The sequence below is a fragment of the Eleutherodactylus coqui genome, chromosome 8 (genome assembly GCF_035609145.1).
Source record: "Eleutherodactylus coqui strain aEleCoq1 chromosome 8, aEleCoq1.hap1, whole genome shotgun sequence".
Lineage (NCBI taxonomy): Eukaryota > Metazoa > Chordata > Amphibia > Anura > Eleutherodactylidae > Eleutherodactylus > Eleutherodactylus coqui.
This window is the reverse complement of record NC_089844.1, coordinates 162,450,066-162,476,020: the sequence shown is the minus strand read 5'-3', so window position 1 is coordinate 162,476,020 and position 25,955 is coordinate 162,450,066. Positions and strand designations below refer to the sequence as shown.

Genomic DNA, 25,955 nt, shown 5'->3' with positions numbered 1-25,955 from the left:
GGCGCGGGACAACCCCTTTAAGGTCTATATCCTACCTGATACGGCACATGGAGTATGGAACAATCCTTTTATATCATAGATACAGAATATGTCAATAATAAAACTTTATGCCTTTATGAAAAATCCAAGACAAAGCTACAAAAAATATAATAATAATTTTTATTCCACAGAGCTTACAAAACAGGGGAGAACAGATGCAAAAACTAAAGATACAAAAACCACGGTTACATGTAGTAATCAATTAATGGAAACAGTAGGGGTGAGGGTATTGCTCTAACGAGCTTATAGACTACAGATAGTGGGGTGATACAGAAGGTAAAGGGGCTGGAGATGGGCACGGTATGGTGGGGTGGAGAGTGAGGGGTGCTATACACATAGACAATGGTCAGACTTAAAGGAGATGTCCCGAGAAAGCAAGTGGGGGTAAGCACTTCTGTATGGCCATAATAATGCACTTTGTAATGTACATTGTGCATTAATTATGAGCCATACAGAAGTTATAAAAAGTTTTATACTTACCTGCTCCGTTGCTAGCGTCCTCGTCTCCATGGTGCCGACTAATTTTCGGCCTCCGATGGCCAAATTAGCCGCGCTTGCGCAGTCCGGGTCTTCTCCTCTTCTCTATGGGGCTCCGTGTAGCTCCGTGTAGCTCCGCCCCGTCACGTGCCGATTCCAGCCAATCAGGAGGCTGGAATCGGCAATGGACCGCAGAGAAGCCCTGCGGTCCATGAAGACAGAGGATCCCGGCGGCCATCTTCAGCAGGTGAGTATGAAGACGCCGGACCGCCGGGATTCAGGTAAGCGCTGTGCGGGTGGGTTTTTTAACCCCTGCATCGGGGTTGTCTCGCGCCGAACGGGGGGGGGGTTTAAAAAAAAAAAAAACCCGTTTCGGCGCGGGACATCTCCTTTAAGCCGTACAGCGGCTGAATTGGTGTGACTGCAGGGGTCGGTTGATGGTGGCTAGCAGGGATTGCAGTCGGTAGGACAAGGAGCATGTGCAGGTGGAGTACAAGAGGGTTTGGTTTAGGGTATTTGGTATGCCTCCCTGAAGAGGTGCATTTTTAGAGCACGCCTGAAGTTGTGTGAGTCAGTGATTGCCCAGATAGTTTTGGGATAGTGCGTTCCAGAGGACTGGTGCTGCTCTGGAGAAGTCTTGGAGGCGGGAATGAGAGGTACAGATATTTATGGGTTTTATTTTGGACCTGTGTGACAAATGTGCAAGAGCACTAAGCTGACCTCTTTTATAAACCTGTATTTATGACCTCCTCATATCTTACAGTTGCTTGCAGAGTATATCTGTCTGTGCAAGGGTGCATTCACACGAACGTATATCGGCTGGGTTTTCACGCCCAGCCGATATACAGCGTCTCTCTCTGCAGCGGGAGGATGCTCGAAGAGCAAGGATCAGTGCTCTGAGCTCCCTCTCCACCCCCCTGCACTATTTTCAATGAGGAGAGGCGGGCCGGGGCGCCGGTGCTCCAACTTCTAATTATCTCAGTCACAAGTTAGGCTGCTTTCTCACCTGCATTAGTTTAGAGCTTCCTTCTCTCTGAAACTGAAATAAAACATATAATTTTTTTTCCCATTGGTATCAATGGTGTTTATAAAAAATGGAAAGGCTTCAGTTTGTTTCCGTTTTGTTAAGTTTCCATTTTTTTTAAAAAAAATAGCACAGTCTGCTGTATTTTTTTTTTTTTAAACCCCAAACCTGACAGTATGGAAGTGAACAGAAGCCTTTCGTGTTTTGGAAACCCCATTTAAATTTAAGGGGAAAAAAACGAATCAATTTTCTTTTCCATTGTATTTCAGTTTTGTTTTTAGAGAATAGGAAGTGTTTCCCATTGATTACAATGGGAAACCTCGCATTGCACATCACACAGCATGCGAGAGCCATAGCTGTATATGAAGTTATACAGCTATTTTCCTTGAGGTACTCCAGGATAGCATCTCCTAAAAAGGGTTCAAACATTGTGCCACAATAGAAATAATATTTACCAACCTGTAGTTTCTGGGTTCACTTTTTGACCCATTTTGAATATTAGCACCACATTGATTATACGCCAATGTGTATTTAATTTTTTTCTGTTGGCTCTGCATTTCTTCCTGGGTTAGTCTGGTGACATTTAGTGGAGAGTTTACTTTATCACTCTGCATCTTATCTGACATTTCATTTTCCTCTGTAAATACACTAGAGAAAAAAAAACTATTTAATAGATTTGCTTTCTCCTAATCAGTCTCCACAGTTTTTCCCACATTACTTATTAAAGGCCAAACAAACACTTTCAATATTAATCGTTTTACTATTTATATAATTGAACAACAGTTTGGTCTTCTTTTTACTCTCCTTGTTAATGAGTCTCTATGTACAAAGCAGATGGAAGCAGCAACGTTGTAAACAGGATTTACTCTATCGTTATAGGTTTTTAGTGCTTCTTTGCTGTGTTATAGTAATAATACATATTTCTCCTATCTCAGTCTAGGCAAACACATTATATATATATATATATATATATATATATATATACATACATCAACCTTCATAGGAAATAGCTAGCAGTAAAATGGTTACCGAGCTCAATATTATACCTTGGAATGTGTAAGCAGAATGTGGAATTACACTCCCCCGCACCTTTCTCATAGGAAAACAGCCTAAGGGAAGGGTAACACTGGGACCTCATACACTGATAAGGAAAAGCTACTTGGATAATGAACACAGTATAAGTGTGTTCTTTTTGTTCTTATCTAGTTAGAGGTGACATGTTTGGTAGCGGGATATAACTTGGGGCATTAACATATGTTAATCATAGAGTCATTACATACTAAGCCAATCATGAGTTGTTATGATGTTGGGGGCGTACATGTGTATTGTGATGCATCATGTTCAACTATATATGTACTGTATTGATGTGAATAAACCAGAAGTGTATTAGAGAATGACCAACAAGCAGTCAGACTCAGATACATTTGTGTGCATATAACTTCTCATGGAATGTTACGCTTTATTAAAACCTTACCAAACCCTTATAAATAACCGACACAGACACCAATATTGGATAAATAAGGCCGCGGTGTTTATTAACGGGGTTACAAACATTGGGGAGAAATGTAACCAATAATAACCATAACACTTGCTGTAAACTCTGTTTTACAGGCCCAAGTTTATTAACCAATCAATAACTTAACAGTTCATGTAAACTCTGTCTTACAGACACAAGTTTACCACCACCAAACTCTCCCCAAGTTTACCTGCCCACCCGCCTAATGCGGGCGACAATCCCCCACCAGGCCATGGCATCCACTAATGACATGGCCCCCCCCCAACACCCGCAGCCTCCTCAATCATCTACACAACTCCATATTAACAATATCCAACCAATTTCTGACAAGTGTACTATATAATTCCTATGGAAGCTTGGAACCAAACCTTCCAAATCAGCATGTCTAAAAAGAAAACATCCACTCCTGGCATGAGCTCTACCACCGGGGTAACCTTTCTCCGAATTCTCACGCTATATACAGACCTCGGCAAAGACCATAATAATCGAGGAACAATATCTGAAAAAACTATCACTGTGTCTGGAACCTTGTTTTAATGCTCCACATCTCCCTTTCAATGTCCCATGACATATCAATGTGTTCTCTTCTATGTCATTAACCCCTAAGTGTAAAATTAAAACATCTGGACAGGGCCCATGTGACTCTCTAAGCCCACGTGACTCTTTATACATCAGTTCCGCCATTAATTCACTCCACCTCATACATCTATTAACGCACCAAAAATTGTGATCTGTACAATCCCAAATTTTTGGAATAACAGCGATCTGCTGGCCTTCTCCCAGCCCAGTGAACAAAAGGAGGGTCCAACAATCCACACAATACTTTTCTTAATTCCTAAAATGAACAAAGAATTAGTACACCATATTATTCAGGCGCATGTACAACTTAAACTGAGATGAGCCCCATGTGTCTACTTTTTCTCCAATAAAACCGCACCTGTAAACCATTTTAAGCACCATTATACATTAAAAGCGAGATAATGACTGTCCATCATCCCTGTCTCCCCGAAAACAAGACAGGGTCTTCTACTAATTATTGCTCCATAAGATCTTACTTTTGCCATGTATAGCTGCCTGGACCTTATTTAAATTGACTTTTTTTTCATGAACTGCAACTAGGGCTTAATTTTGGAATAGGGCTTATAGTTAAAGCATCCTCATAAATCCTGAAGAATCATGCTAGGGCTTATTTCCAGGGTAGGTTTTATCTCCAGGAAAACAGGGTACATGGATCAACAAAGAACCTGGTGCTTGCGGGCACAGACACATAAACGCCTGCAAAGTCCTAATCAGGCATATATTCTCATGCAAATGAGCAAAGAAGTGAATCCACACCCCTTTACCCATTTTGTCTTTTTTTTTCTTCTAACTATTATAAAGCTACGATGTTTTGACACATCCTTAAGGCCCCAAAGTCACATCTAAACAGCTGTAACTCATATTATGATCTACACACTTCAGCCAATACTTTTACCAACTTCCCTAGTAAGCTAAATGTGATAGCAGAGCGTTGATGAGCGGCGTACACTACTGCCTTACAGCCCCTGATCAGCGGCGTACACTACTGCCTTACAGCCCCTGATCAGCGGCGTACACTACTGCTTTACAGCCCCTGATCAGCGGCGTACACTACTGCCTTACAGCCCCTGATCAGCGGCGTACACTACTGCCTTACAGCCCCTGATCAGCGGCGTACACTACTGCCTTACAGCCCCTGATCAGCGGCGTACACTACTGCCTTACAGCCCCTGATTAGCAGCGTACACTACTGCCTTACAGCCCCTGATCAGCGGCGTACACTACTGCCTTACAGCCCCTGATCAGCGGCGTACACTACTGCCTTACAGCCCCTGATCAGCGGTGTACACTACTGCCTTACAGCCGCTGATCAAATGCTCTACCTAAAAAACAGAATTAATAGGTACAAGGTTATACCATCTTTGAAAGAAAGCCATACTTGATAATACCTTCCAAACTGACCTATATGAGCTGCATCCTAAATGTTGGGCTCTTCTTCCCTGAATTGCTGCATCCACAAACAAGACTATGATATAACAGCCGCATTAATCTCACACCAACTATCTCTAACCCTCTATAAGAGGTTATATGTTAGACATAATCTGACTACGAACGAACTCCTGCCGACCAGCTCTTACCAACAATCCCTCCATAACCATTATCCACCTAATGACAACTCCTCCGCTTCCACAAGCTCCCATCACCAAGCTGACTGACCATTAAAGTCACAGATACCAACCACACCACTAAATCCTGCTTTAGCTCCCTTGACATCTGTGCATGTGATGTATGGGACTTCCAGCCGCACATCACCACACATAACCTGCGGGAATACCTGCAACCAATAATAATCACCCGTGAAGCAAAGAAGAACTGACCTGCTAACCGCTGCAACTCCCTCCATGTAATCGTCCTTCATACGTAATATCTGACTAATTAACCCATAAACTCTACACCCCTGACATTGGCAATTAGAAAAACCATTGCAATGCTATCAATTGAATATCTAAAAACTCCAACCGAGTACAGGGCCATACCGTTTTTCCCGTTCGCCAGCGGCAGAGCAAAATCCTCCATCCTGACCACATGCCCTCTAAAACTTGTGCACCCCTCCTTACCCTGATGCCCCATAAACAACAAACATCTAAGTAGTGTATTACACCAGCATCTGGAGATTTCTTCCACCCACCTACTCTAAAAATGAGGGTAGTCCTAAATAATAGGATGCCTTAGATCCCATCAGTAACGCCAAACCGGAAACCAAAAGAATTAACACCCCAACCAATAAGAAGTTATCCGAATACTGCATCACATGACCGAAGGGCCATAATAAAGCCAATGTAGTCACATGATGCATATCTTAATGCCAGCAGCTCAGGAGCGCCTCAGCATTCAGAGACATCTGCTTGGGGTAAGATAGAGGATAAATCACTGAGAGGAGATAGACTCCTTCGTTGGCATCACCCTTAAAGGGGACAACCTCAAATTGAAAAAAGGGGGTATCAAAATGACTGGCAACTGTGCCCTCAGCTATGTTCTTAGCAATTTAACTGCCTCAGGATCATAAATAACTGAAATTAACTTATTAACCCCTTCACAGCCGAGTCCCTTTAACTCATGCACATATAGGCCGTACCAGGAGCCTTCTTTAATGAGCCGGGCCTACTTCCAATATGAGAGCCACACTGGAGTCTTGCCCTATTGCAGGGAATTCTCTTTTTCCTGGATGCAAGGAATTTGTACTGATTTCTGACTAAAACAACCATAAATGGATGAGAGCTGCCCAATATGAGCCCGCATGGCAGTACCCACACCTCTCCATTACCTCGATTCCCATAAATGTAACAACACATCCAGGTAGTGAGGTGTCCCAAGGAGGTCTAACAACCACCTAACTAGTTACACCGAGGTAGTAAGGTGCCCCAAGGATGTCTAACAACCACCTAACTAGTTACACTGAGGTAGTGAGGCGCCCCAAGGATGCCTAACAACCACCTAACTAGTTACACCGAGGTAGTGAGGCGTCCCAAGGATGTCTAACAACCACCTAACTAGTTACACCGAGGTAGTGAGGTGCCCCAAGGATGTCTAACAACCACCTAACTAGTTACACCGAGGTAGTGAGGCGCCCCAAGGATGCCTAACAACCACCTAACTAGTTACACCGAGGTAGTGAGGTGCCCCAAGGATGCCTAACAACCACCTAACTAGTTACACCGAGGTAGTGAGGTGCCCCAAGGATGCCTAACAACCACCTAACTAGTTACACCGAGGTAGTGAGGTGCCCCAAGGATGCCTAACAACCACCTAACTAGTTACACCGAGGTAGTGAGGTGCCCCAAGGATGTCTAACAACCATCTAACTAGTTACATCGAGGTAGTGAGGCGCCCCAAGGATGTCTAACAACCACCTAACTAGTTACACCGATGTAGTGAGGCGCCCCAAGGATGTCTAACAACCACCTAACTAGTTACACCGAGGTAGTGAGGTGCCCCAAGGATGTCTAACAACCATCTAACTAGTTACATCGAGGTAGTGAGGCGCCCCAAGGATGTCTAACAACCATCTAACTAGTTACACCGAGGTAGTGAGGCGTCCCAAGGATGTCTAACAACCACCTAACTAGTTACACCGATGTAGTGAGGCGCCCCAAGGATGTCTAACAACCACCTAACTAGTTACACCGAGGTAGTGAGGCGCCCCAAGGATGTCTAACAACCACTTAACTAGTTACACCAAGGTAGTGAGGCGCCCCAAGGATGTCTAACAACACCTAACTAGTTACACCAAGGTAGTGAGGAGCCCCAAGGATGTCTAACAACACCTAACTAGTTACACCAAGGTAGTGAGGCGCCCCAAAGATGTCTAACAACCAGCTAATTAGTTACACCGAGGTAGTGAGGCGCCCCAAGGATGTCTAACAACCACCTAACTAGTTACACCGAGGTAGTGAGGAGCCCCAAGGATGTCTAACAACCACCTAACTAGTTACACCGAGGTAGTGAGGCGCCCCAAGGATGTCTAACAACCACTTAACTAGTTACACCAAGGTAGTGAGGCGCCCCAAGGATGTCTAACAACCACCTAACTAATTACACCGAGGTAGTGAGGCGCCCCAAGGATGTCTGACAACCACCTAACTAGTTACAACGAGGTAGTGAGGAGCCCCAAGGATGTCTAACAACCACCTAACTAGTTAAACCGAGGTAGTGAGGCGCCCCAAGGATGTCTAACAACCACTTAACTAGTTACACCGAGGTAGTGAGGCGCCCCAAGGATGTCTAACAACCACTTAACTAGTTACACCGAGGTAGTGAGGCGCCCCAAGGATGTCTAACAACCACTTAACTAGTTACACCGGGGTAGTGAGGCGCCCCAAGGATGTCTAACAACACCTAACTAGTTACACCGAGGTAGTGAGGTGCCCCAAGGATGTCTAACAACCACCTAACTAATTACACCGAGGTAGTGAGGCGTCCCAAGGATGTCTGACAACCACCTAACTAATTACACCGAGGTAGTGAGGCGCCCCAAGGATGTCTAACAACACCTAACTAGTTACACCAAGGTAGTGAGGCGCCCCAAGGATGTCTAACAACACGTAACTAGTTACACCGAGGTAGTGAGGCGCCCCAAGGATGTCTAACAACACCTAACTAGTTACATCGAGGTAGTGAGGCGCCCCAAGGATGTCTAACAACACCTAACTAGTTACACCAAGGTAGTGAGGAGCCCCAAGGATGTCTAACAACACCTAACTAGTTACACCAAGGTAGTGAGGCACCCCAAAGATGTCTAACAACCAGCTAATTAGTTACACCGAGGTAGTGAGGCGCCCCAAGGATGTCTAACAACAACCTGACTAGTTACACCGAGGTAGTGAGGCGCCCCAAGGATGTCTAACAACCACCTAACTAGTTACACTGAGGTAGTGAGGCGCCCCAAGGATGTCTAACAACCACCTGACTAGTTACACCGAGGTAGTGAGGTGCCCCAAGGATGTCTAACAACCATCTAACTAGTTACACCGAGGTGACCCCCAACATCCCGGTAACCATTATTACCCATCTCTGTTCCTCCGGTCATCATTAGATTCTGCTTCTTTATATAAAAGTAACAGTTATAAAATAACAAGTAATTATAAACCCAAACTGATTAACAGCAGCAGCCGCCTCAACCACCGACTGCCTGCAGCAGTTACCTCACAGCTGACACTCTTTATACAGTGGTTACCTCAGAGCCGACAGACTCAATGCATTGGCCAGTTACCTCACAGCTGGCAGTCTGCATACAGTGGTTACCTCACAGCTGACAGTCTGCATACAGTGGTCACCTGGCAGCTGGCAGTCTGCATACAGTGGTTACCTCACAGCTGACAGTCTGCATACAGTGGTCACCTGGCAGCTGACAGTCTGCATACAGTGGTTACCTCAGAGCTGACAGTCTGCATACAGTGGTTATCTCACAGCTGACAGTCTGCATATAGTGGTTACCTCACAGCTGACAGTCTGCATACAGTGGTTACCTCAGGGCTGACAGTCTGCATACAGTGGCCAGTTACCTCAGAGCTGACAGTCTGCATACAGTGGCCAGTTACCTCACAGCTGACAGTCTCCATACAGTGGCCAGTTACCTCAGAGCTGACAGTCTGCATACAGTGGCCAGTTACCTCAGAGCTGACAGTTTCCATACAGTGGCCAGTTAACTCACAGCTGACAGTCTGCATACAGAGGATACCTCACAGCTGACAGTCTGCATGCAGTGGTTACCTCACAGCTGACAGTCTGCATGCAGTGGTTACCTCAGAGCTGACAGTCTGCATGCAGTGGTTACCTCACAGCTGACAGTCTGCATGCAGTGGTTACCTCAGAGCCGACAGTCTGCATACAGTGGTTACCTCACAGCTGACAGTCTGCATACAGTGGTTACCTCACAGCTGACAGTCTCCATACAGTGGTTACCTCACAGCTGACAGTCTCCATACAGTGGTTACCTCACAGCTGACAGGCTTCTGCATACAGTGGTTACCTCACAGCTGACAGTCTGTATACAGTGGTTACCTCACAGCTGACAGTCTGCATACAGTGGTTACCTCACATCTGACAGTATGCATACAGTGGTTACCTCAGAGCTGACAGTCTGCATACAGTGGTTACCTCAGAGCTGACAGTCTGCATACAGTGGTTACCTCACAGCTGACAGTCTGCATACAGTGGTTACCTCACAGCTGACCACCTGCATACAGTGGTTACCTCACAGCTGACAGTCTGCATACAGTGGTTACCTCACAGCTGACAGTCTGCATACAGCGGTTACCTCACAGCTGACAGTCTGCATACAGTGGTTACCTCACAGCTGACAGACTGCATACAGTGGTTACCTCACAGCTGACAGTCTGCATACAGTGGTTACCTCACAGCTGACCGTCTGCATACAGTGGTTGCCTCAGAGCCGACAGTCTGCATACAGTGGTTACCTCACAGCTGACAGTCTGCATACAGTGGTTACCTCAGAGCCGACAGTCTGCATACAGTGGTTACCTCACAGCTGACAGTCTCCATACAGTGGTTGCCTCAGAGCCGACAGTCTGCATACAGTGGTTACCTCACAGCTGACCGTCTGCATACAGTGGTTGCCTCAGAGCCGACAGTCTGCATACAGTGGTTACCTCACAGCTGACAGTCTGCATACAGTGGTTACCTCAGAGCTAACAGTCTGCATACAGTGGTTACCTCAGAGCTGACAGTCTGCATACAGTGGCCAGTTATCTCAGAGCTGACAGTCTCCTGCAGTGCTCAGCTACCTCAGCTGAGACATGATATTAATAAAACACAATTGTTAAGCAGACATAAATTCCTCATCACCCTGAACTTGCCCTTTCTTTACAGCCTAGTAAGGATTAACACTAACACAAATCTACATTAGGGGGCGCTCACACGACAGCCCCCATGCCCAGCACCTTGAGAGCCAAAGTCAGGAGCAGAACTAAAGTATAATGGAAAGATTTGGACCCACTCCTGGCTCCGGCCCGCCAAAAAAATCGAACACAAAAACCGGCGTGCGAAATCACTCCCAACTGGTACACAAGCTAAATCCTTCTATACACAGGTGCCAGTAACCAAGGGTACCACCTGGTTACCGGGGGTCTCACCAACTTGTAGAGCTTCACCTGTACGCTGCGCCTGCAGCAGCAGAGGACTTGGCAGAGGTGCCGTCGCCATCTTGTAGAGCTTCACCTGTACGCTGCACCCGCAGCAGCACAGGACTTGGCAGAGGTGCCATTGCCATCTTGTAGAGCTTCACCTGTACCCTGCACCTGCAGCAGCACATGACCTGGTGTTGTCATCTGGTGGCACTGTTCCTGTTGGTGTTGGCATCTGATGGGCACTGTTTCCGCTGCCAGGTTCCAGTCGCCTCCAATCGGATGAAGGTAAAAGGCAGCCTCAGCGTTTGCTTCGCTGGTGGTTTTCTACTGACAAGTCCTCAGATACAAGCGTTCACACGATGTCCTCTGCCTGTTCAGCTCCTCCTGGCCGGCGCTGCTGACAAGTCCTAAGCTGAAGCGCAGGGGATTCCAGACATCTGCGCAGCTATTCCTCACTGTCCACTTCATACACGCCGACAATCAGCTGCTGCAGAAGGTCCTCCATCTTCACAGAGGATCTGAAGCTGTGACAGGAATTGTGAGGGGAGCTGACAGGAATTGTGAGGGGAGCTGACAGGAACAGGGAGCTGTCACTGGGATGCTGCATGCTGCTTCATTTCCAGATTATGATGGCCCACATCTCTGCACCTCCATATCTCACTGCTGCTCCTCCCAGCTTGTTCCTCTGGACCAATCACCGGCCACTGTCAGGCCACCAGATTCTGCCTGACTACCACAGGCATTTCCCGTCATTTCTCTTCAGCCAATCATTTGCTGCTGCCAACCAGTCCATCACTGGGCAGAACTTACTCTCTGCCATCTCATCTGTCCCAGTAATGACCTTTGTAACATATCATAGTTAACCAGAAAATTTCCTCCATAGAGGGTGACATATCATCCATCCATCGTGTACATAAAGCTCCCAGATCCCATGAGGCTCCATAGTGACATATCATCCATCCATCATGTACATAAAGCTCCCAGATCCCATGAGGCTCCATAGAGGGTGACATATCATCCATCCATCATGTACATAAAGCTCCCAGATCCCATGAGGCTCCATAGAGGGTGACATATCATCCATCCATCATGTACATAAAGCTCCCAGATCCCATGAGGCTCCATAGAGGGTGACATATCATCCATCCATCATGTACATAAAGCTCCCAGATCCCATGAGGCTCCATAGAGGGTGACATATCATCCATCCATCATGTACATAAAGCTCCCAGATCACATGAGGCTCCATAGAGGGTGACATATCATCCATCCATCATGTACATAAAGCTCCCAGATCCCATGAGGCTCCATAGAAGGTGACATATCATCCATCCATCATGTACATAAAGCTCCCAGATCCCATGAGGCTCCATAGAGAGTGACATATCATCCATCCATCATGTACATAAAGCTCCCAGATCCCATGAGGCTTTCCCTCCTAACTGTCCCTCAAGCCTTACATTATAACTAGAGATGAGCGAGCGTACTCGTTTCGAGTATTTACTCGATCGAGCACCTCGATTTTCGAGTACTTCAGTACTCGGGTGAAAAGATTCGGGGGGCGGGGGAGGCGTGGCAGCGCGGGGGGTAGCAGCGGGGAACTGGGGGGAGCCCTCTTTCTCTCCCTCTCCCCCCCACTCCCCGCTGCAACCCCCCACTCAGCCACGGCGCCCCCCGAATCTTTTCGCCCGAGTACGGAAGTACTCGAAAATCGCGGTACTCGGGTGAAAAAGGGGCGTGGCCGAGTAGGCTCGCTCATCTCTAATTATAACCAATTTGAGCAGGCAGTGAAGTACATGGAATATATTATTCCCATAACACCTGTCTGCTTGTTTTAGTAGTTTAAACACTGTATTTTTCTCTTCATTGCCCCTTTACAACTTTATTAAGCCACATTGGTTTACTCCTATTCCTAATTCCTTTATCCCTGTAAGGGCGCATTCAGACGACCGTATATTGGCCACCGGCCAATTTACGGCGTCCCTCTCTGCAGGGGGAAGAGGCTGCAAGAGCCAGGAGCAGTGCTTTGAGCTCCCGCCCCCTCTCCACCCCCTGCACTATTTTCAATGAGGAGAGGCGGGATGAGGCGGAGCTAATTCCTGGAATTTAGCCCCATCCCCGTCCCGCCTCCTCTCATTGCAAATAGTGCAGAGGGGCGGCGAGGGGGTGGAGAGGAGGCAGAGAGGGAGTGGGAGCTCAGAGTAAAGCTCCCGACTCTTCCAGCCTCCTCCCCCTGCAGAGAGACGCCGTATATCGGCTGGCGTGAATACCCGGCCGATATACAGGCGTCTGAATAAGCCCTAAGGCAGGGGTGCTCAACTCCAGTCCTTAAAGGGGTTGTCTCGCGAAAGCAAGTGGGGTTAAGTACTTCTGTATGGCCATATTAATGCACTTTGTAATATACATCGTGCATTAAATATGAGCCATACAGAAGTTATTCACTTACCTTCCCTGCGCTGGCGTCCCCGTCTCCATGGCTCCGTCTAATATCAGCGTCTAATCTCCTGATTAAACGCGCTTGCGCAGAAGGGTCTTCTCCCGTCTCCTTGGAATGGCACGAGCGGCATTCTAGCTCCACCCCCTTGTACGCATCACCGCGTAGCTCCGCCTCCGTCACATGTGCCGATTCCAGCCAACCCCACTTGCTTTCGCGAGACAACCCCTTTAACCCCTTAGTGACCAAGCCTGTTTGCGCCTTAATGACCAGGCCAAATTTTGCAAATCTGACATGTGTCACTTTAACATGGAAAAACACCAGAAAGGTTTTGCACATCCAAGCGATTCTGACATTGTTTTTTCGCCACATATTGTACTTCATTTAGGCGGAAAAAATAGACCAATAGAATTTGTGTTTATTTATTAAAAGCGCCAAAATTGGGAAAATTTTGAAAAAAATCATCATTTTTTCACATTTCCAACTGCAAAATCTTAAATATGTGCAAACATAATATAGAAAATTTTGCTAAGATTTATATTTCCACCCGTTTACTTTATTTTGGGCGCACATTGGAAAAACTTTCGTTTTTTTTTTACCATTTAGGAGATGTACAAATTTAACATTACTTTTTAGCATTTTGAGGAACCCTTTGTTTTCCTATACCAAGCCAAGATTGGAAAGGCTCATGAGTGTCAGAATAATAGATACCCCCCCCCCCCCCCAAATGACCCCATTTTAAAAACTACACCCCTTAGTGTATTCACTGAGGGGTGTCATGAGTATTTTGACCCCACAGTTCTTTTTCAGGAATTAATTCAATTTAGAGGAGAAAAAGTAAAATGTCATATTTTTGCAAATCTATCAGTTTAAAGACATATTTTTTTTCCTATAGTTTACATGAAAATGAGGATTTACACCCCAAAATGGATACCCCTATTTCTCCCGTGTTCAGAAATATACCCATTGTGGCCCTATTGTTATATCTGAGTCCACAACAGGGCCCAAAATGAAAGGAGTAGTCAGTGTCTTTCAAAACAGAAATTTTGCTTGAAGTCCTTTTAGGCCCCATAGTACACATGTAGAGTTTTTGAGCGCCCAAAACCATAGAAAACCCCCCAAAATGACCCCATTTTGAAAACTAGACTCCTTAACGAATTTATCTAGGGGTGTACTGCGTATTTTGACCCCACAGTTTTTGAATAAATTCAAGCAAAGCAAAAGGAAAAAATTTGGATTTTTGTTTTTTTGGCAATTCTGTCATTTTAAAAACAGCTTTTTTTGTACAGCACACATATGAAGGAAGACTTGAACCCCAAAATGGATACCCCTGTTTGTGCTATTTTCAGAAATATACCCATTGTGGCCCTAATCTTATGTCCGCATGCACAACGGGGCCCAAAATGAAAGGAGTAATCGGTGGCTTTCAGAACATAGATTTTGCTTGAAGTCCTTTTAGGCGCCATTGCCCACTTGTAGAGTTCTTGAGCGGCCAAAACCATAGAGAACCCCCACAAATGACCCCATTTTGAAAACTAGACCCCTTATCGAATTTATCTATGGGTGTACTGTGTATTTTAACCCTACAATTTTTGAATAGATCTAAGCAAAGCAGTAGGAAAAAATTACGATTTTCATTTTTTGGGCTATTGTGTCAATTTAAAAACAGTTTTTTTTGTACAGCACACATATAAATGAAGACTTTCACCCCAAAATGGATACCCCTGTTTGTCCTGTGTTCAGAAACATACCCATTGTGGCCCTAATAGACTTACAGGACCCATGGCTAGGCCTACAATGAAAGGATTACCCGTTGGATTTCAGGGTACCACTGAATAAATTTCAGGCCCCATTGCCCACTTATAGAGCCATTGAGCGGTCAAAACTATAAAGAACCCCCTCAAATGACCCCATTTTGAAAACTAGACCCCTTAACAAATTCATCTAGGGGTGTACTGCGTATTTTGACCCCCCAGTATTTGAATGAGTCTAAGCAAAGCAGAAGGAAAAAGTTACGATTTTCAATTTTTTTGGCAATTTTTTCAATTTAATAACAGTTTTTTTGTACAGTGTACATAGGAATGAAGACATTCACCCCCAAATGGATACCCCCGTTTGTCCCGAGTTCAGAAACATACCCATTGTGGCCCTAATCTACAGGACGCATGGCAAGGCCTATAAAGGACGGAACACCCGTTGGATTTTAGGGCACAACTGAATAAATTCCAGGCCCCATTGCTTATTTGTACGGAATAAAAATTGACTCCCTAAAAATTCCCCCCACACACACACACACACACTCAGCGCCCTTTTTGGCGTTCGCAAATCTTAGATAAAAGTAATAATGTGAACTGTGTAGTATTTCCGAAGACAGGGGTAATTACGGAGGCTGGTTGGAATGTGCCCATGGGGCAATAAAACCGGTATCCCCCCTCCTCTCATGTATTTTGAGGGGCTTTTTTTTACCTCAGTGGCTGGTATGGGGTGTAAAAAGTGGCGTTCCGTGAGTCTCCGTAAGCCTGCCGAGGTGCGGCGGTCTCACACAGAAGGCGCTCAACAAGGTGCTCCTGGAACTGCAGGAAGGCGAGCGTTCCCGGGGCTTCTTGCAAATTACGTATTACAGGTAGCGGTCTGAATAACGCCGGGCTCACGCGGGTGCAGGCAGAATCCGCTTGCGGAGGCCCGCAGCGGATCCCAGCTGTGAGCCGGCTGTGACCCTGCGTACAGCCACGTAATGTACTGCGCATAACTGCGTACTCACACAGGCGGTCATGCGCAGTACACCTTTTTTGTTGTTTGTATTTCCCGCACCGTCGCTTAGCGATGACACGGGTACCCGCAGCCCGTATACAACGTAGTTGCGTATGGACTGCGGGTATATCCATGAAAATGGAGCACAATAGGCGCTATGTTGCAGATATCCGCGGTAAAATAGAACCTGCTGCGTTCTCTTTTCTGCGAGTGGATTACACAATTCCAACCCGCTAATGTGAGCGGAATTGTGTAATCCAATGCGATTGATCTGCGTAATACCGCGGATCAGACGCATGCGGAATCCGTAATTCCCAGACGGTCATGTGAGACCGGCCTAAGGTAGATCGCTACCTTTTTATCACGTGACTGGGGAACGCTCAACGAGGCCCCTACCCGTCACTGCTCCAGACTCTCGGCGACTGTTGGTCGCTGGGAGCAAGGAGATTTTAAGTTTCCTGGGCTCCCCGACTCCTGCGCATGTTTCGGGCTTTTTGCCGGCAATCGCATGTGCAGAATTCGGGAAGGTCCACGGAGGAGGATCGCGTCGGGGTTCAAATACGCAGGCCTCTGGTAAAAAGTTTCATCTCCTCTCACCGATCGCATCAGTGAGGGGAGATGAAACTTCAAATTTTTTTTTTACTTTTACGTGATCTCCATTATTGGATAATGGCAAACACGTGACCAGGAACCGCTCACCGCGGCCCCCCGTGAAATCTCCATGCTCTTGGCTACGTTTTGTAGCCAGAGCAGGGAGAATTTAAATTATCCTGGCAATCCACAGCTTTTGCGCATGCGTCCGCCATTTTGGCGACGGGCGCGTGCGCAGAAGCTGTGGTAAGGTCCGCGGATAAATCCGGGGGCCTTAGGTACGTACTTTCATACTCCCTTACGGATATGATCCATGAGGGGAGATGAAACGTACGCTTTTTAAACTTTTTAAAAACTTTTTAAAACTTTTTTTTTTTACTTTACATGATCACTGTCATCCATTGGATGACAGTGATCATGTCCCCGGTATAATCTCTCTGCTCCTGGCTACACATGGCAGCCAGGAGCAGAGGGATTTTAAATTTACCGGGGCTCGAGCCCCTCTGTGCACGCGCCCGATGTCAATCATCGGGCGCGCATGCGCAGACGGGGATTCGGGTCACGGGACATCGGGACACCGCTGAGGACTGGGGGTGAGTATTTTCACCTCCCCTCATGGATCCGATCCATGAGGGGAGGTGAAACTGACTTTTTTTAAACTTTTTCGCCTAGGGTTCGAGTGCCTAGGGTCCCCGCTGACATCTCCTGCCTCCCGGCTACCTACAGGAGCCGGGAGCCAGGAGATTTTAAATCTCCCGCCCCGCCGGGCCTTCTGCGGCTTCAGGGCCCGAAGAGGCAGGAGAGCGGGGAGCAGCGTGCCGGACCCGGGTGAGTAATTTCAGCTGCTCCGATGGATCCGATCCATCAGCGCAGCTGAATCTTTAACTTTTTTTGTACTTTTATTTACTTTTTTGCGATCGCCGCTATCCATTGGATAGCGCCGATCGCAATGCTGGGGAGGGGGGGTCCGAACAGCCCGGGATGACAGCTCCATGCTGTTGGCTACCTGCGGACACCGACAGCATGGAGCTGTCACGTCCACAGCCCGAGGGGCTTTATTCTCTGCAGGATACGTGTTTTTACGTCCTCGGAGAATAAAGCCCACTTCGGGAGGACGTAAAAACACTATGGGCTGGTCGTTAATGGGTTAAGGGACTCCAACAGATCATGTGTTCTGGATTTCCTCAGTATTGCATAGGGGATGTAATTATTGTCAGACATTGTCACAGGTGTTTTTATTATAGGATATCCTAAAAACAGGACCTGTTAGGGTCCCTTGAGGACTGGAGTTATGCACCACTGCTGTAAGGTGTGACCCGCTCACAGTTAGGGTACATGTCCACGACCGTGTTTTCACTGCGTATCACGCAACCATGATATGCGGTGACTGGAGGCAATGAAAGTCAATGGAATTTTATTGTTCCATGCACACTGGTGTGTAGACACTGCTTATCAACACCCAAGAGAAATTGCAGCACGCTCTATTTCTCTGCGTATCATACTCAGCCCTTGTGTGTGTTGCGTATGATACTCTGTCCATACATAATAGATTGCATATGGACAACGTTTCCATACACATCCCTGAACAGAGCGGGGAATAAAAAAAATGAGGAAAAATCACACTGCACATGTCTTTGATGTGTGATTCGCGGGCAAGCGCAGTGCCATACTGCCAACAGAGTGTATGGGCTGGAATGTGTAGAATGCTGCGGGAGACCAGCAGCGTTTTATGCATAAGGCCGTTTTTAAGATGTTTTTAAACATTTCTCATTTATTATCCATACTCTTATTTTTGAGGACATTGTCCCATTTCTGAGCTGATTGCACTTTGCCTTCCTACAGTTTAATATTTAAATTGTGTTAAAAATATACAGAACACAGTGCAATCAGCTACTATGCCACCAAAATCTAAACCTTTTGAGATAATTGGTGAATTACAGTCAGAGATCTAGATAGACTTCAGATGCCGAAATTCCAAACACAAGAATTTGGACTGCACATCAAATAATATCTCTGTCTATAAAGGGATAAAGAGCAGGCTATCAGAGAATAGACACTAAATTGAGAACTATTAGAGATGACTACTGACTACTCGGACGAAAAGATTCGGGGGGCAGCGTGGTGGAGCGGGGGGTAGCAGTGGGGAACAGGGAGGAGCTCTCTCTCTCACCCCCCCCCACTCCCCCGACGCCCCCCAAATCTTTTCGTCCGAGTAGTCAGTTACTCGGAAAAAGCGGTGCTCGAGTGTAAAAACACCCGAAAAGAGTACGTTCGCTCATCTCTAGGAACTACCAATAACGCAGCAGAGATTGGCTAAAGTTATGCCGTTTATACTGGCAGAGGAAGAGTGGTGCTCTGTTGTGGTTTGCAGAGCATCATAATAGCAATCTGCTGTTTGCCAAAATACTCGGACCAGTAACTAGCTATCGCAGTGCTTGATTGACCTATACCAATCTAATATGGTTCTTGGTTCTATTGACTAATAACGATTCATATCTGGTTCTTGGTTCGATGCGTTTCTATGTTTGATGTCAACATTTCATCAGGAACCTTACAATAGTCATATCAGTATTTGATGTAGGTATTGACAGCTATGTCTAGGAAGAGAGGGCAGAGATGACTTTGTGAGTTACACCAGACTGGTGTAGACAGAAATCAGAACTAAATAAAATTCTGTTAATGGTAATTGAGAACCTAAGACTATCGCCAGGACCCCTGCCTAGGCAAGTGGTCCTGGAGCAGCACAGGTCCCAAACCCATACGATATTCTCTATGTCTTACATCAATATCAGTGTTAAAGACCAGCCGTTCTGTCTATCTGCCCTGGACCCATAATCTGATGTAAGACGGCACTCCACCCACTGCAATACAATAATGCTGCAATAAATGAAAAAATTGGACTTACCCGGTGTAGATGGGTGGGCCTCGTCTGGGACCCCCCACCTAACACCTCCACGTCCTGGTAGGCGTTGTATATGTTATATAGTTGTTCCTGGAAAGCTTGATCCAAGTTTTCTGAGACTTCTCTCTCCAGTCCGGAAATAAGGAAATAATGCAGAGAGCAAGCAAGGATCTGTCACACCCCTGGGTAAGGATGCGACTATGTATAGATGAATATAAAGAAAAAAACAAAAAAGATCCAGCGCTCCAAAGCAGACCTTTTTTAGCCCAATCAATAAAAGGCTCCTTAAATATCAAAACATATGGATACTTTTATTGAAAATATGTCCGACGCGTTTCGTCGCATAACAGCGACTTTTTCAAGTGACATATAGAACAATTACTGACCTTATATACTATCATAAACCAGGTCTTACCTATGTGACAACTGCTGCTTATTCCATGATCAGGTCGGTAATTGTTCTATATGTCACTTGAAAAAGTCGCTGTTATGCGACGAAACGCGTCGGACATATTTTCAATAAAAGTATCCATATGTTTTGATATTTAAGGAGCCTTTTATTGATTGGGCTAAAAAAGGTCTGCTTTGGAGCGCTGGATCTGTTTTGTTTTTTTGTTTTTTTCTTTATATTCGCTGGACCCATAATCGGATTACTACTCTTCCAAAGAGCTTTCAAAAAAAAAAAAAGAAAAAGATAATAGAAGATGAAGTGAGATACAGCGCCTCCAGCCTGGATGGTAGACCAGAGGTTATCAATACAATGCAATGAGTACTCAAGCGCATCCCTAATGAAGACAAGATGTACTGTGCAAAAAACTGCAAGATGTGAGGAGTTTGTACATACCACACATGTATATGTTCACAGGTGCGCGTGTTAAAGAAACGCCAAATCTGCAGGAATGCTTCAACCAAATTTTACATGCAAATTATATTGGAGCTTATATAAGTATACCATTTTCCATACCCCTTTACAGAAGGTAACCTTGTAAATTCCAAAACTAATGTAATGTGTTAACTAAGATTGCTTTTAAACTGGGGTAAAAAGGGGCTTTTTGCTCCCATATTATAGATGCAAAAACTGATACCCACGTGTTTCATCAGAATCAGAGTTAGAGCACCAGGCTTGGTAGTGTTTTAAAGATAAAACTCTTGGCTTTAAAGTAAGACCATGATGGATGCCCTATGTGCAATGCAGCCTGAGATATCACCTGTAGAAACAGGAATGAGAGCTGCAGGTAAGAACAGCTATCAGTACCCCTCCCACTTTGACCTCCTCTGTCTCAGGATGCATTGTGGCTGAAAACATGATTCTAGGTTTGTTTTAAAACTTAGATTCTTGGGTTCAAAACTATTTTAAAATTAATGCTGTAACCAGAACACAGTTTGAGATACAGCCATTACAAGCAAGGACATTTCTCATACATTTTTGAAGTTCCCTTCTCTAAGAATTGTGAGATAAGTGGTTGGCAAGAAAATTGTTAAGGAGTACATGAGTCAGTGATTAACAATTTTTCCTTTCTACATCCTAATTTTCTACATCAGCTGTTCCAGTTGTCAGGATACAAAAGAAGGCTGTTCAGAGAGATGTGACAAATATTCTCCAATGTTCTATCACAAACTTCTTCCCAAATGATATGAAGGTAATTTGGCTAAAGAACGGTCTGGTCTTGAGTGGATCAGGAACGCAGGATGATAAGAGGAATGCGGATAAGACCTTTACAAGGAACAGCACCATCAATGTCAGATTTCTTAAGGAAGACAGTAATCCAGAAATTACCTGTCAGGTGGAAAATGAGTATCTTCAACATCCCATCCATGATTCCTACATTGTACAGTATGGAGGTAAGATCAGCCTGACAAAGAATGACTTACTGTACAGAATGTTCCATATTTTGTCTTAGATTTCCATAAAAATGCCTGAATACTTCTCTAAACTCATAGGGTATAAAACAAGATAACAAATTCTGTAAAACTAATGAGTGTAAATAAGTGATCATTCTCTGACTGGTACCGAGATGCTTGAGTGGGGCTTGAATATGTGTGAGGCCTCATGCACATGGGCGGATTATCATTGCGGAATCCGGAGTGGGCGTCCACCTCTGGATTCTGCAGCAAATGCCGCCCATAGCACGCTATGGAAAAGTGAATTTTCACAGACACGAGTGGAAATCCATTTTGGCTTCCACTCGCGGAGGAAAAATTGCAGCATGCTCCATTTTTGTGTGGATTCCGAAGGCTGTTGCAGTAGTCTAAGCAGGAGATGACCTAGGTAAGCACTGGCATTTTTGTTGACTTGAACTTGAGGAAAGAATGGATTTCAGAGATGTTTTTGAAACATTATTAACATAACTTAGCACCAACAGTAAGTTTCCACACAGTTGGCAGGGAAGACTTCGGAAATTGGCAGAGATCAAGCCAAATATTCCTTCATTTCTTAGACAGTAACCCTGGTTCTTCATTTGGTCTCTGTAGCAGATTTGCTTATACTGCCATCTCCTACACCAGAAGGCAGGAGCTCCATTCCCTGCCACCTCTCACTGTATCTCCTACAGCGTATCTGCACCACCAACATGGTTCCAAACTCCCCATTCTGGTCTCCAGACCACCAGCTTCTGCCCTAGTTATAGGAACATCCCACATTCTTAAAAGAACAATATAAAAATGACACTCCATTACATGTGCGTGTGAGTGGGAAACACTAAACATTTTGTTGGGAAGGTATGAGGAGGTCCAAGACAGGGCAAAACCTGTGATGACCTCTGGTGACCACATAAACAAAATTTCTCCATAATATATAGTTTTCTGTTTGATTCTTCAGTTTTTTCACGATGTTCTCATGATTTTTTTGCGAATGTCTCCATCCACCTTGTTGCTGGTCGTCCTTTTTCCTTTTGGTTGTCTACTATGGTTTTTGCTGATGAGCTGGGTCTTCTCGTATTACATCCAAGACAAAGTAAAGCTTCAGTCTGGTCATTTTGAGCCTAAAAGGGGTTGTCTGTGATAAATTTAGATTCTAAAAATGGGTTCCTCATGTCTGAAAAAAATAAACAAGCTAATACACACCTCTCCTGGATCTCTGCATGTTAGCCGCTGCAACTCTGCCCCTCGTGTCCAGTCTGTGCGTACAAGTTGCAATCAGTTTGTCTATGGGACATCACAGGTTGCTGCAGCCAATCACAGACCACAGTGCTCAAATGCTGAGGTTCGTGATTGGCTGCTGCAGCCTGTGACGTCCTGTACACAGGTCGCGGCAATGTGTAAACATCGTGTCGCAAAGGAAAGCCAAAGTTGCTGGTACATGAGATGTGGGGACCCAAAAGAGGTGAGTATAATCTTGTGTATTATTTTCAGGCATGGGGAACCGGTTTTTATCTTAGACAACCCCTATAAGTGGGAGTCTGTTTTTTTTCTATGGGTCTTCTCCAAACACATACTACTAGATAAAATTGCTCCTTGTACAGTAACCAATGAAATCTGTCTCCCCAGCTGCCCCCAAGGTCAATATCAAGGCTTCCAGGACTCCCGATGGTAATGATCAGATATATATGTGTGAAGCAGCCAACTATTTCCCAGAAGCAGTGACCATGCACTGGATGTTGGATGGGAAGAGAATCGATTCTCCTCGACAAAGTAACAATGAATATTTCAATAAAGAGATTTGTTACCGGATTCATCTAGATGGAAACAACCTGCCGTCTCAGATCTCCTGTGAGGTCCAACATGAGACATTATACAGCCCTTTAATGGCAACACAGGAAGTTAAAGTGGAGCGTAAGTCAATCAACACAATTACTATATTATCTGGTTTCTATGCTTTGCCTATTACTTTATATTGTAGTTAGAGATGAGCGAGCGTACTCGCTAAGGGCAAATACTCGAGCGAGTATTTCCTTTTGTGAGTACCTGCCTGCTTGTCTCAAAAAAATTGGGTGTCGGCGGGCGTGAGCGGTGAGTTGCGGGAGTGAGCAGGGGGTAGCAGGGGAAGAGAGAGATCTCCCCCCCGTTCCTCCCCGCTCTCCTCCGCCGCTCTCCACCCCCCGCTGGCACCCGAATCTTTTAAGACGAGCGGGCAGGTACTCGCAAAAGGCAATACTCGCTCGAGTATTTGCCCTTAGCGAGTACGCTCGATCATCTCTAATTGTAGTTCATTGTCACAATTCTCCGGTGGTTACCAAATGTCTTGCATGATGCTCAGCGGTCATTACTTGCCAGCTGTTCTGCAATCCAAAGCTGACTATGTACAGTATACGGCTTAGTATGTGCAGATATTGTACAGTGAAGATCCTGATCTCCTACAGCCTGCGGTGGACAAGTGAACAATACATTGGTCATTTCTTAAGGTGCTTTTAGATGGAATGATTATTATTCAAAAAATAGTTCAAACGAGCGAAAGTGATCGTTCGGTCTAACCGTGAGCCAACGCCGAACCAGAATCGTTCGCTTTTTGCTCTTCGTTCATTTTATGGAGGCATAAGAATCACCGTTGGCTCATTCACTAATTGTTCAGTTTCCACAGTGCTCATTCAGTCTTTCACATCATTCAGTTATACAGTGAATGTGAAAGTCTGAACGATAATGAATGATGCTAATTTAAATGAGCCAATGATGTGTTTGCCTGTCTAAACAGGCTGAATGAGTGCGATCGAGCTAGTGATGACGTCACTAGCTCATTCAAACGAGAATCAGCTAGTCTAAAAGTAGCCTTAGGCCTCATGTCCACGGGCAAAAGAAGAATTAAAATCTGCAGTGGATTTTAACTCTTCTCCCGCCCGCAGATCTGCATCCCTTAGGGATGCATTGACCACCCCGGGGTAGATAAATACCCGCGGATGGTCAATAAAAGTTATTTTAAAAAAAATGGAGCATGAAAAAATCTGGACCATGCTCCATTTTCGTGCGGGAGACAAAAATCGGAATTTACTCACCCGCTCCGGATCTTCCCTTCGCCGCAGCTCCATCTTCTCTCCGTCGCGGCCGGATCTTTTTCCTTCGGGCCGGCGCATGCGCGGGGCACGCAACCGACGTGCCTGCGCACCTGCCGGGCCGAAGAAAGAAGATACGGCCGCGACGGAGAGAAGATGAAGCCGCAGCGAAGAGAAGATCCGGAGCTAGTGAGAGGTGAGTTAATTCTTATTTTTAAGGGGCAGGAGGGACCCGCTACGGATTCTCCATGGAGAATCCGTAGCGGGCCTGATTTTCCCCGTGGACATGAGGCCTTAGAGAACAACTTACAAATATCTTGACCAAGCATGTAAAGACAAAGAGCAGCAGGCCGGTGAGGAAGGTCCAGCTCCACTGTGCAGAGGAGCCTCAGAGTAAAGCTAGGCCTACATTTAGGAGATTAATCAGGCCATGTAGTCTATTGATCATTTGTGGGATTATTTGTATGATCATCAGCCACAGTAAAAATTCTGGGACTCAATGGCCATGGTGTAAAATAAATAAATACATACTCATCTGTTTCTCCATCCAGCGAAGGAGCCCTGGTCACCTCTGCTCTAATCCTGGAAGAAGCTCCTGGAAGTTGGTTGTGCTCACATGCAGGATGAATCAGGAAGGGTAGCGTTTCTCCTTAAGGCCCATTTACATTGGACAAGTGTCGGGCAAACGATGCCTGACACTCGTCCCTGTATTCCCGCGCTCCCACAGCAGCTAGCACAGCTGGCTCGCACACAGAGCGGCCAGCAGGGGGCGGGGCAGTGCAGAGAATGTAAATGGGCCTTTAGGCAGAACACCTAGTGAGACCACTTATAAGGCCATGCATGCTCCGCTGGGAAATTTATGCAAATGACAAGATGTAACAATGCCTCTGCAGCACCACCTGGATCTAAATGAGCAACTGGCAACACTGAGAGCCATTGACAACATGGAAAGGAGTTTGCTGCTCACTGAGCAGACACTCGCTGGGATAGAGGTTGGGGCGGATGGTGCTACGGAAGAGCAGGAGAGCAGGCAAGAAGCTGGGTGACAGATAGAAGGAGGCGTAGAGGGAATAGATCCAGGGAGGCTGGTCCTGAACTGGCACAACCCAACATGTCTGCAACGTTGGCAGATGAGGGCGATGCCATTACAGAGCCAGCACCGCTGCAGCACAACAGGCCCTCTGAACGCCAGGGGGATGACTGCTCCGGTGAGACGGGGACGGGGAGTGCAGGGCAGGCTAGACAGGTTCTAGTGGTGGGGGACTCAATTATAAGGGGGATAGATAGGGCAATCTGCCATAAAGACTGGGATCGTCGAACAGTGTGTTGTCTTCCTGGCGCTCGAGTTCGACACATCGCGGATCGGATTGACAGATTACTGGGAGGGGCTGGTGAGGATCCAGCAGTCATGGTGCACGTTGGCACCAATGAACAAGTTAGAGGTCAATGGAGGGCCCTCAAAAATGATTTCAGGGACCTAGGGTCCAAGCTCAAGGCGAGGACCTCCAGGGTAGTTTTCTCGGAAATACTACCTGTACCTAAAGCCATACTAGAAAGACAGCAGGATCTTAGGGAGGTAAACAAGTGGCTCCGGAGTTGGTGTAAGAAGGAGGGATTTGGGTTCCTGGAGAACTG

The 25,955-nt window shown here is 45.9% G+C and overlaps 2 protein-coding genes across 2 annotated transcripts in view; both read left to right on the top strand.

Moving 5' to 3' along the window:
- LOC136577984 (uncharacterized) overlaps window positions 1-25,955 on the top strand; it is a 1,034,970-nt gene that overhangs the window by 959,935 nt on the left and 49,080 nt on the right. The window lies entirely within an intron of this gene.
- LOC136577407 (uncharacterized) overlaps window positions 1-25,955 on the top strand; it is a 46,640-nt gene that overhangs the window by 10,583 nt on the left and 10,102 nt on the right. The window contains exons 3-4 of the mRNA XM_066577304.1: window positions 20,941-21,240; window positions 22,885-23,169. Coding sequence (XP_066433401.1) covers window positions 20,941-21,240; window positions 22,885-23,169 — 585 coding nt within the window. The remainder of the gene's footprint in view (window positions 1-20,940; window positions 21,241-22,884; window positions 23,170-25,955) is intronic.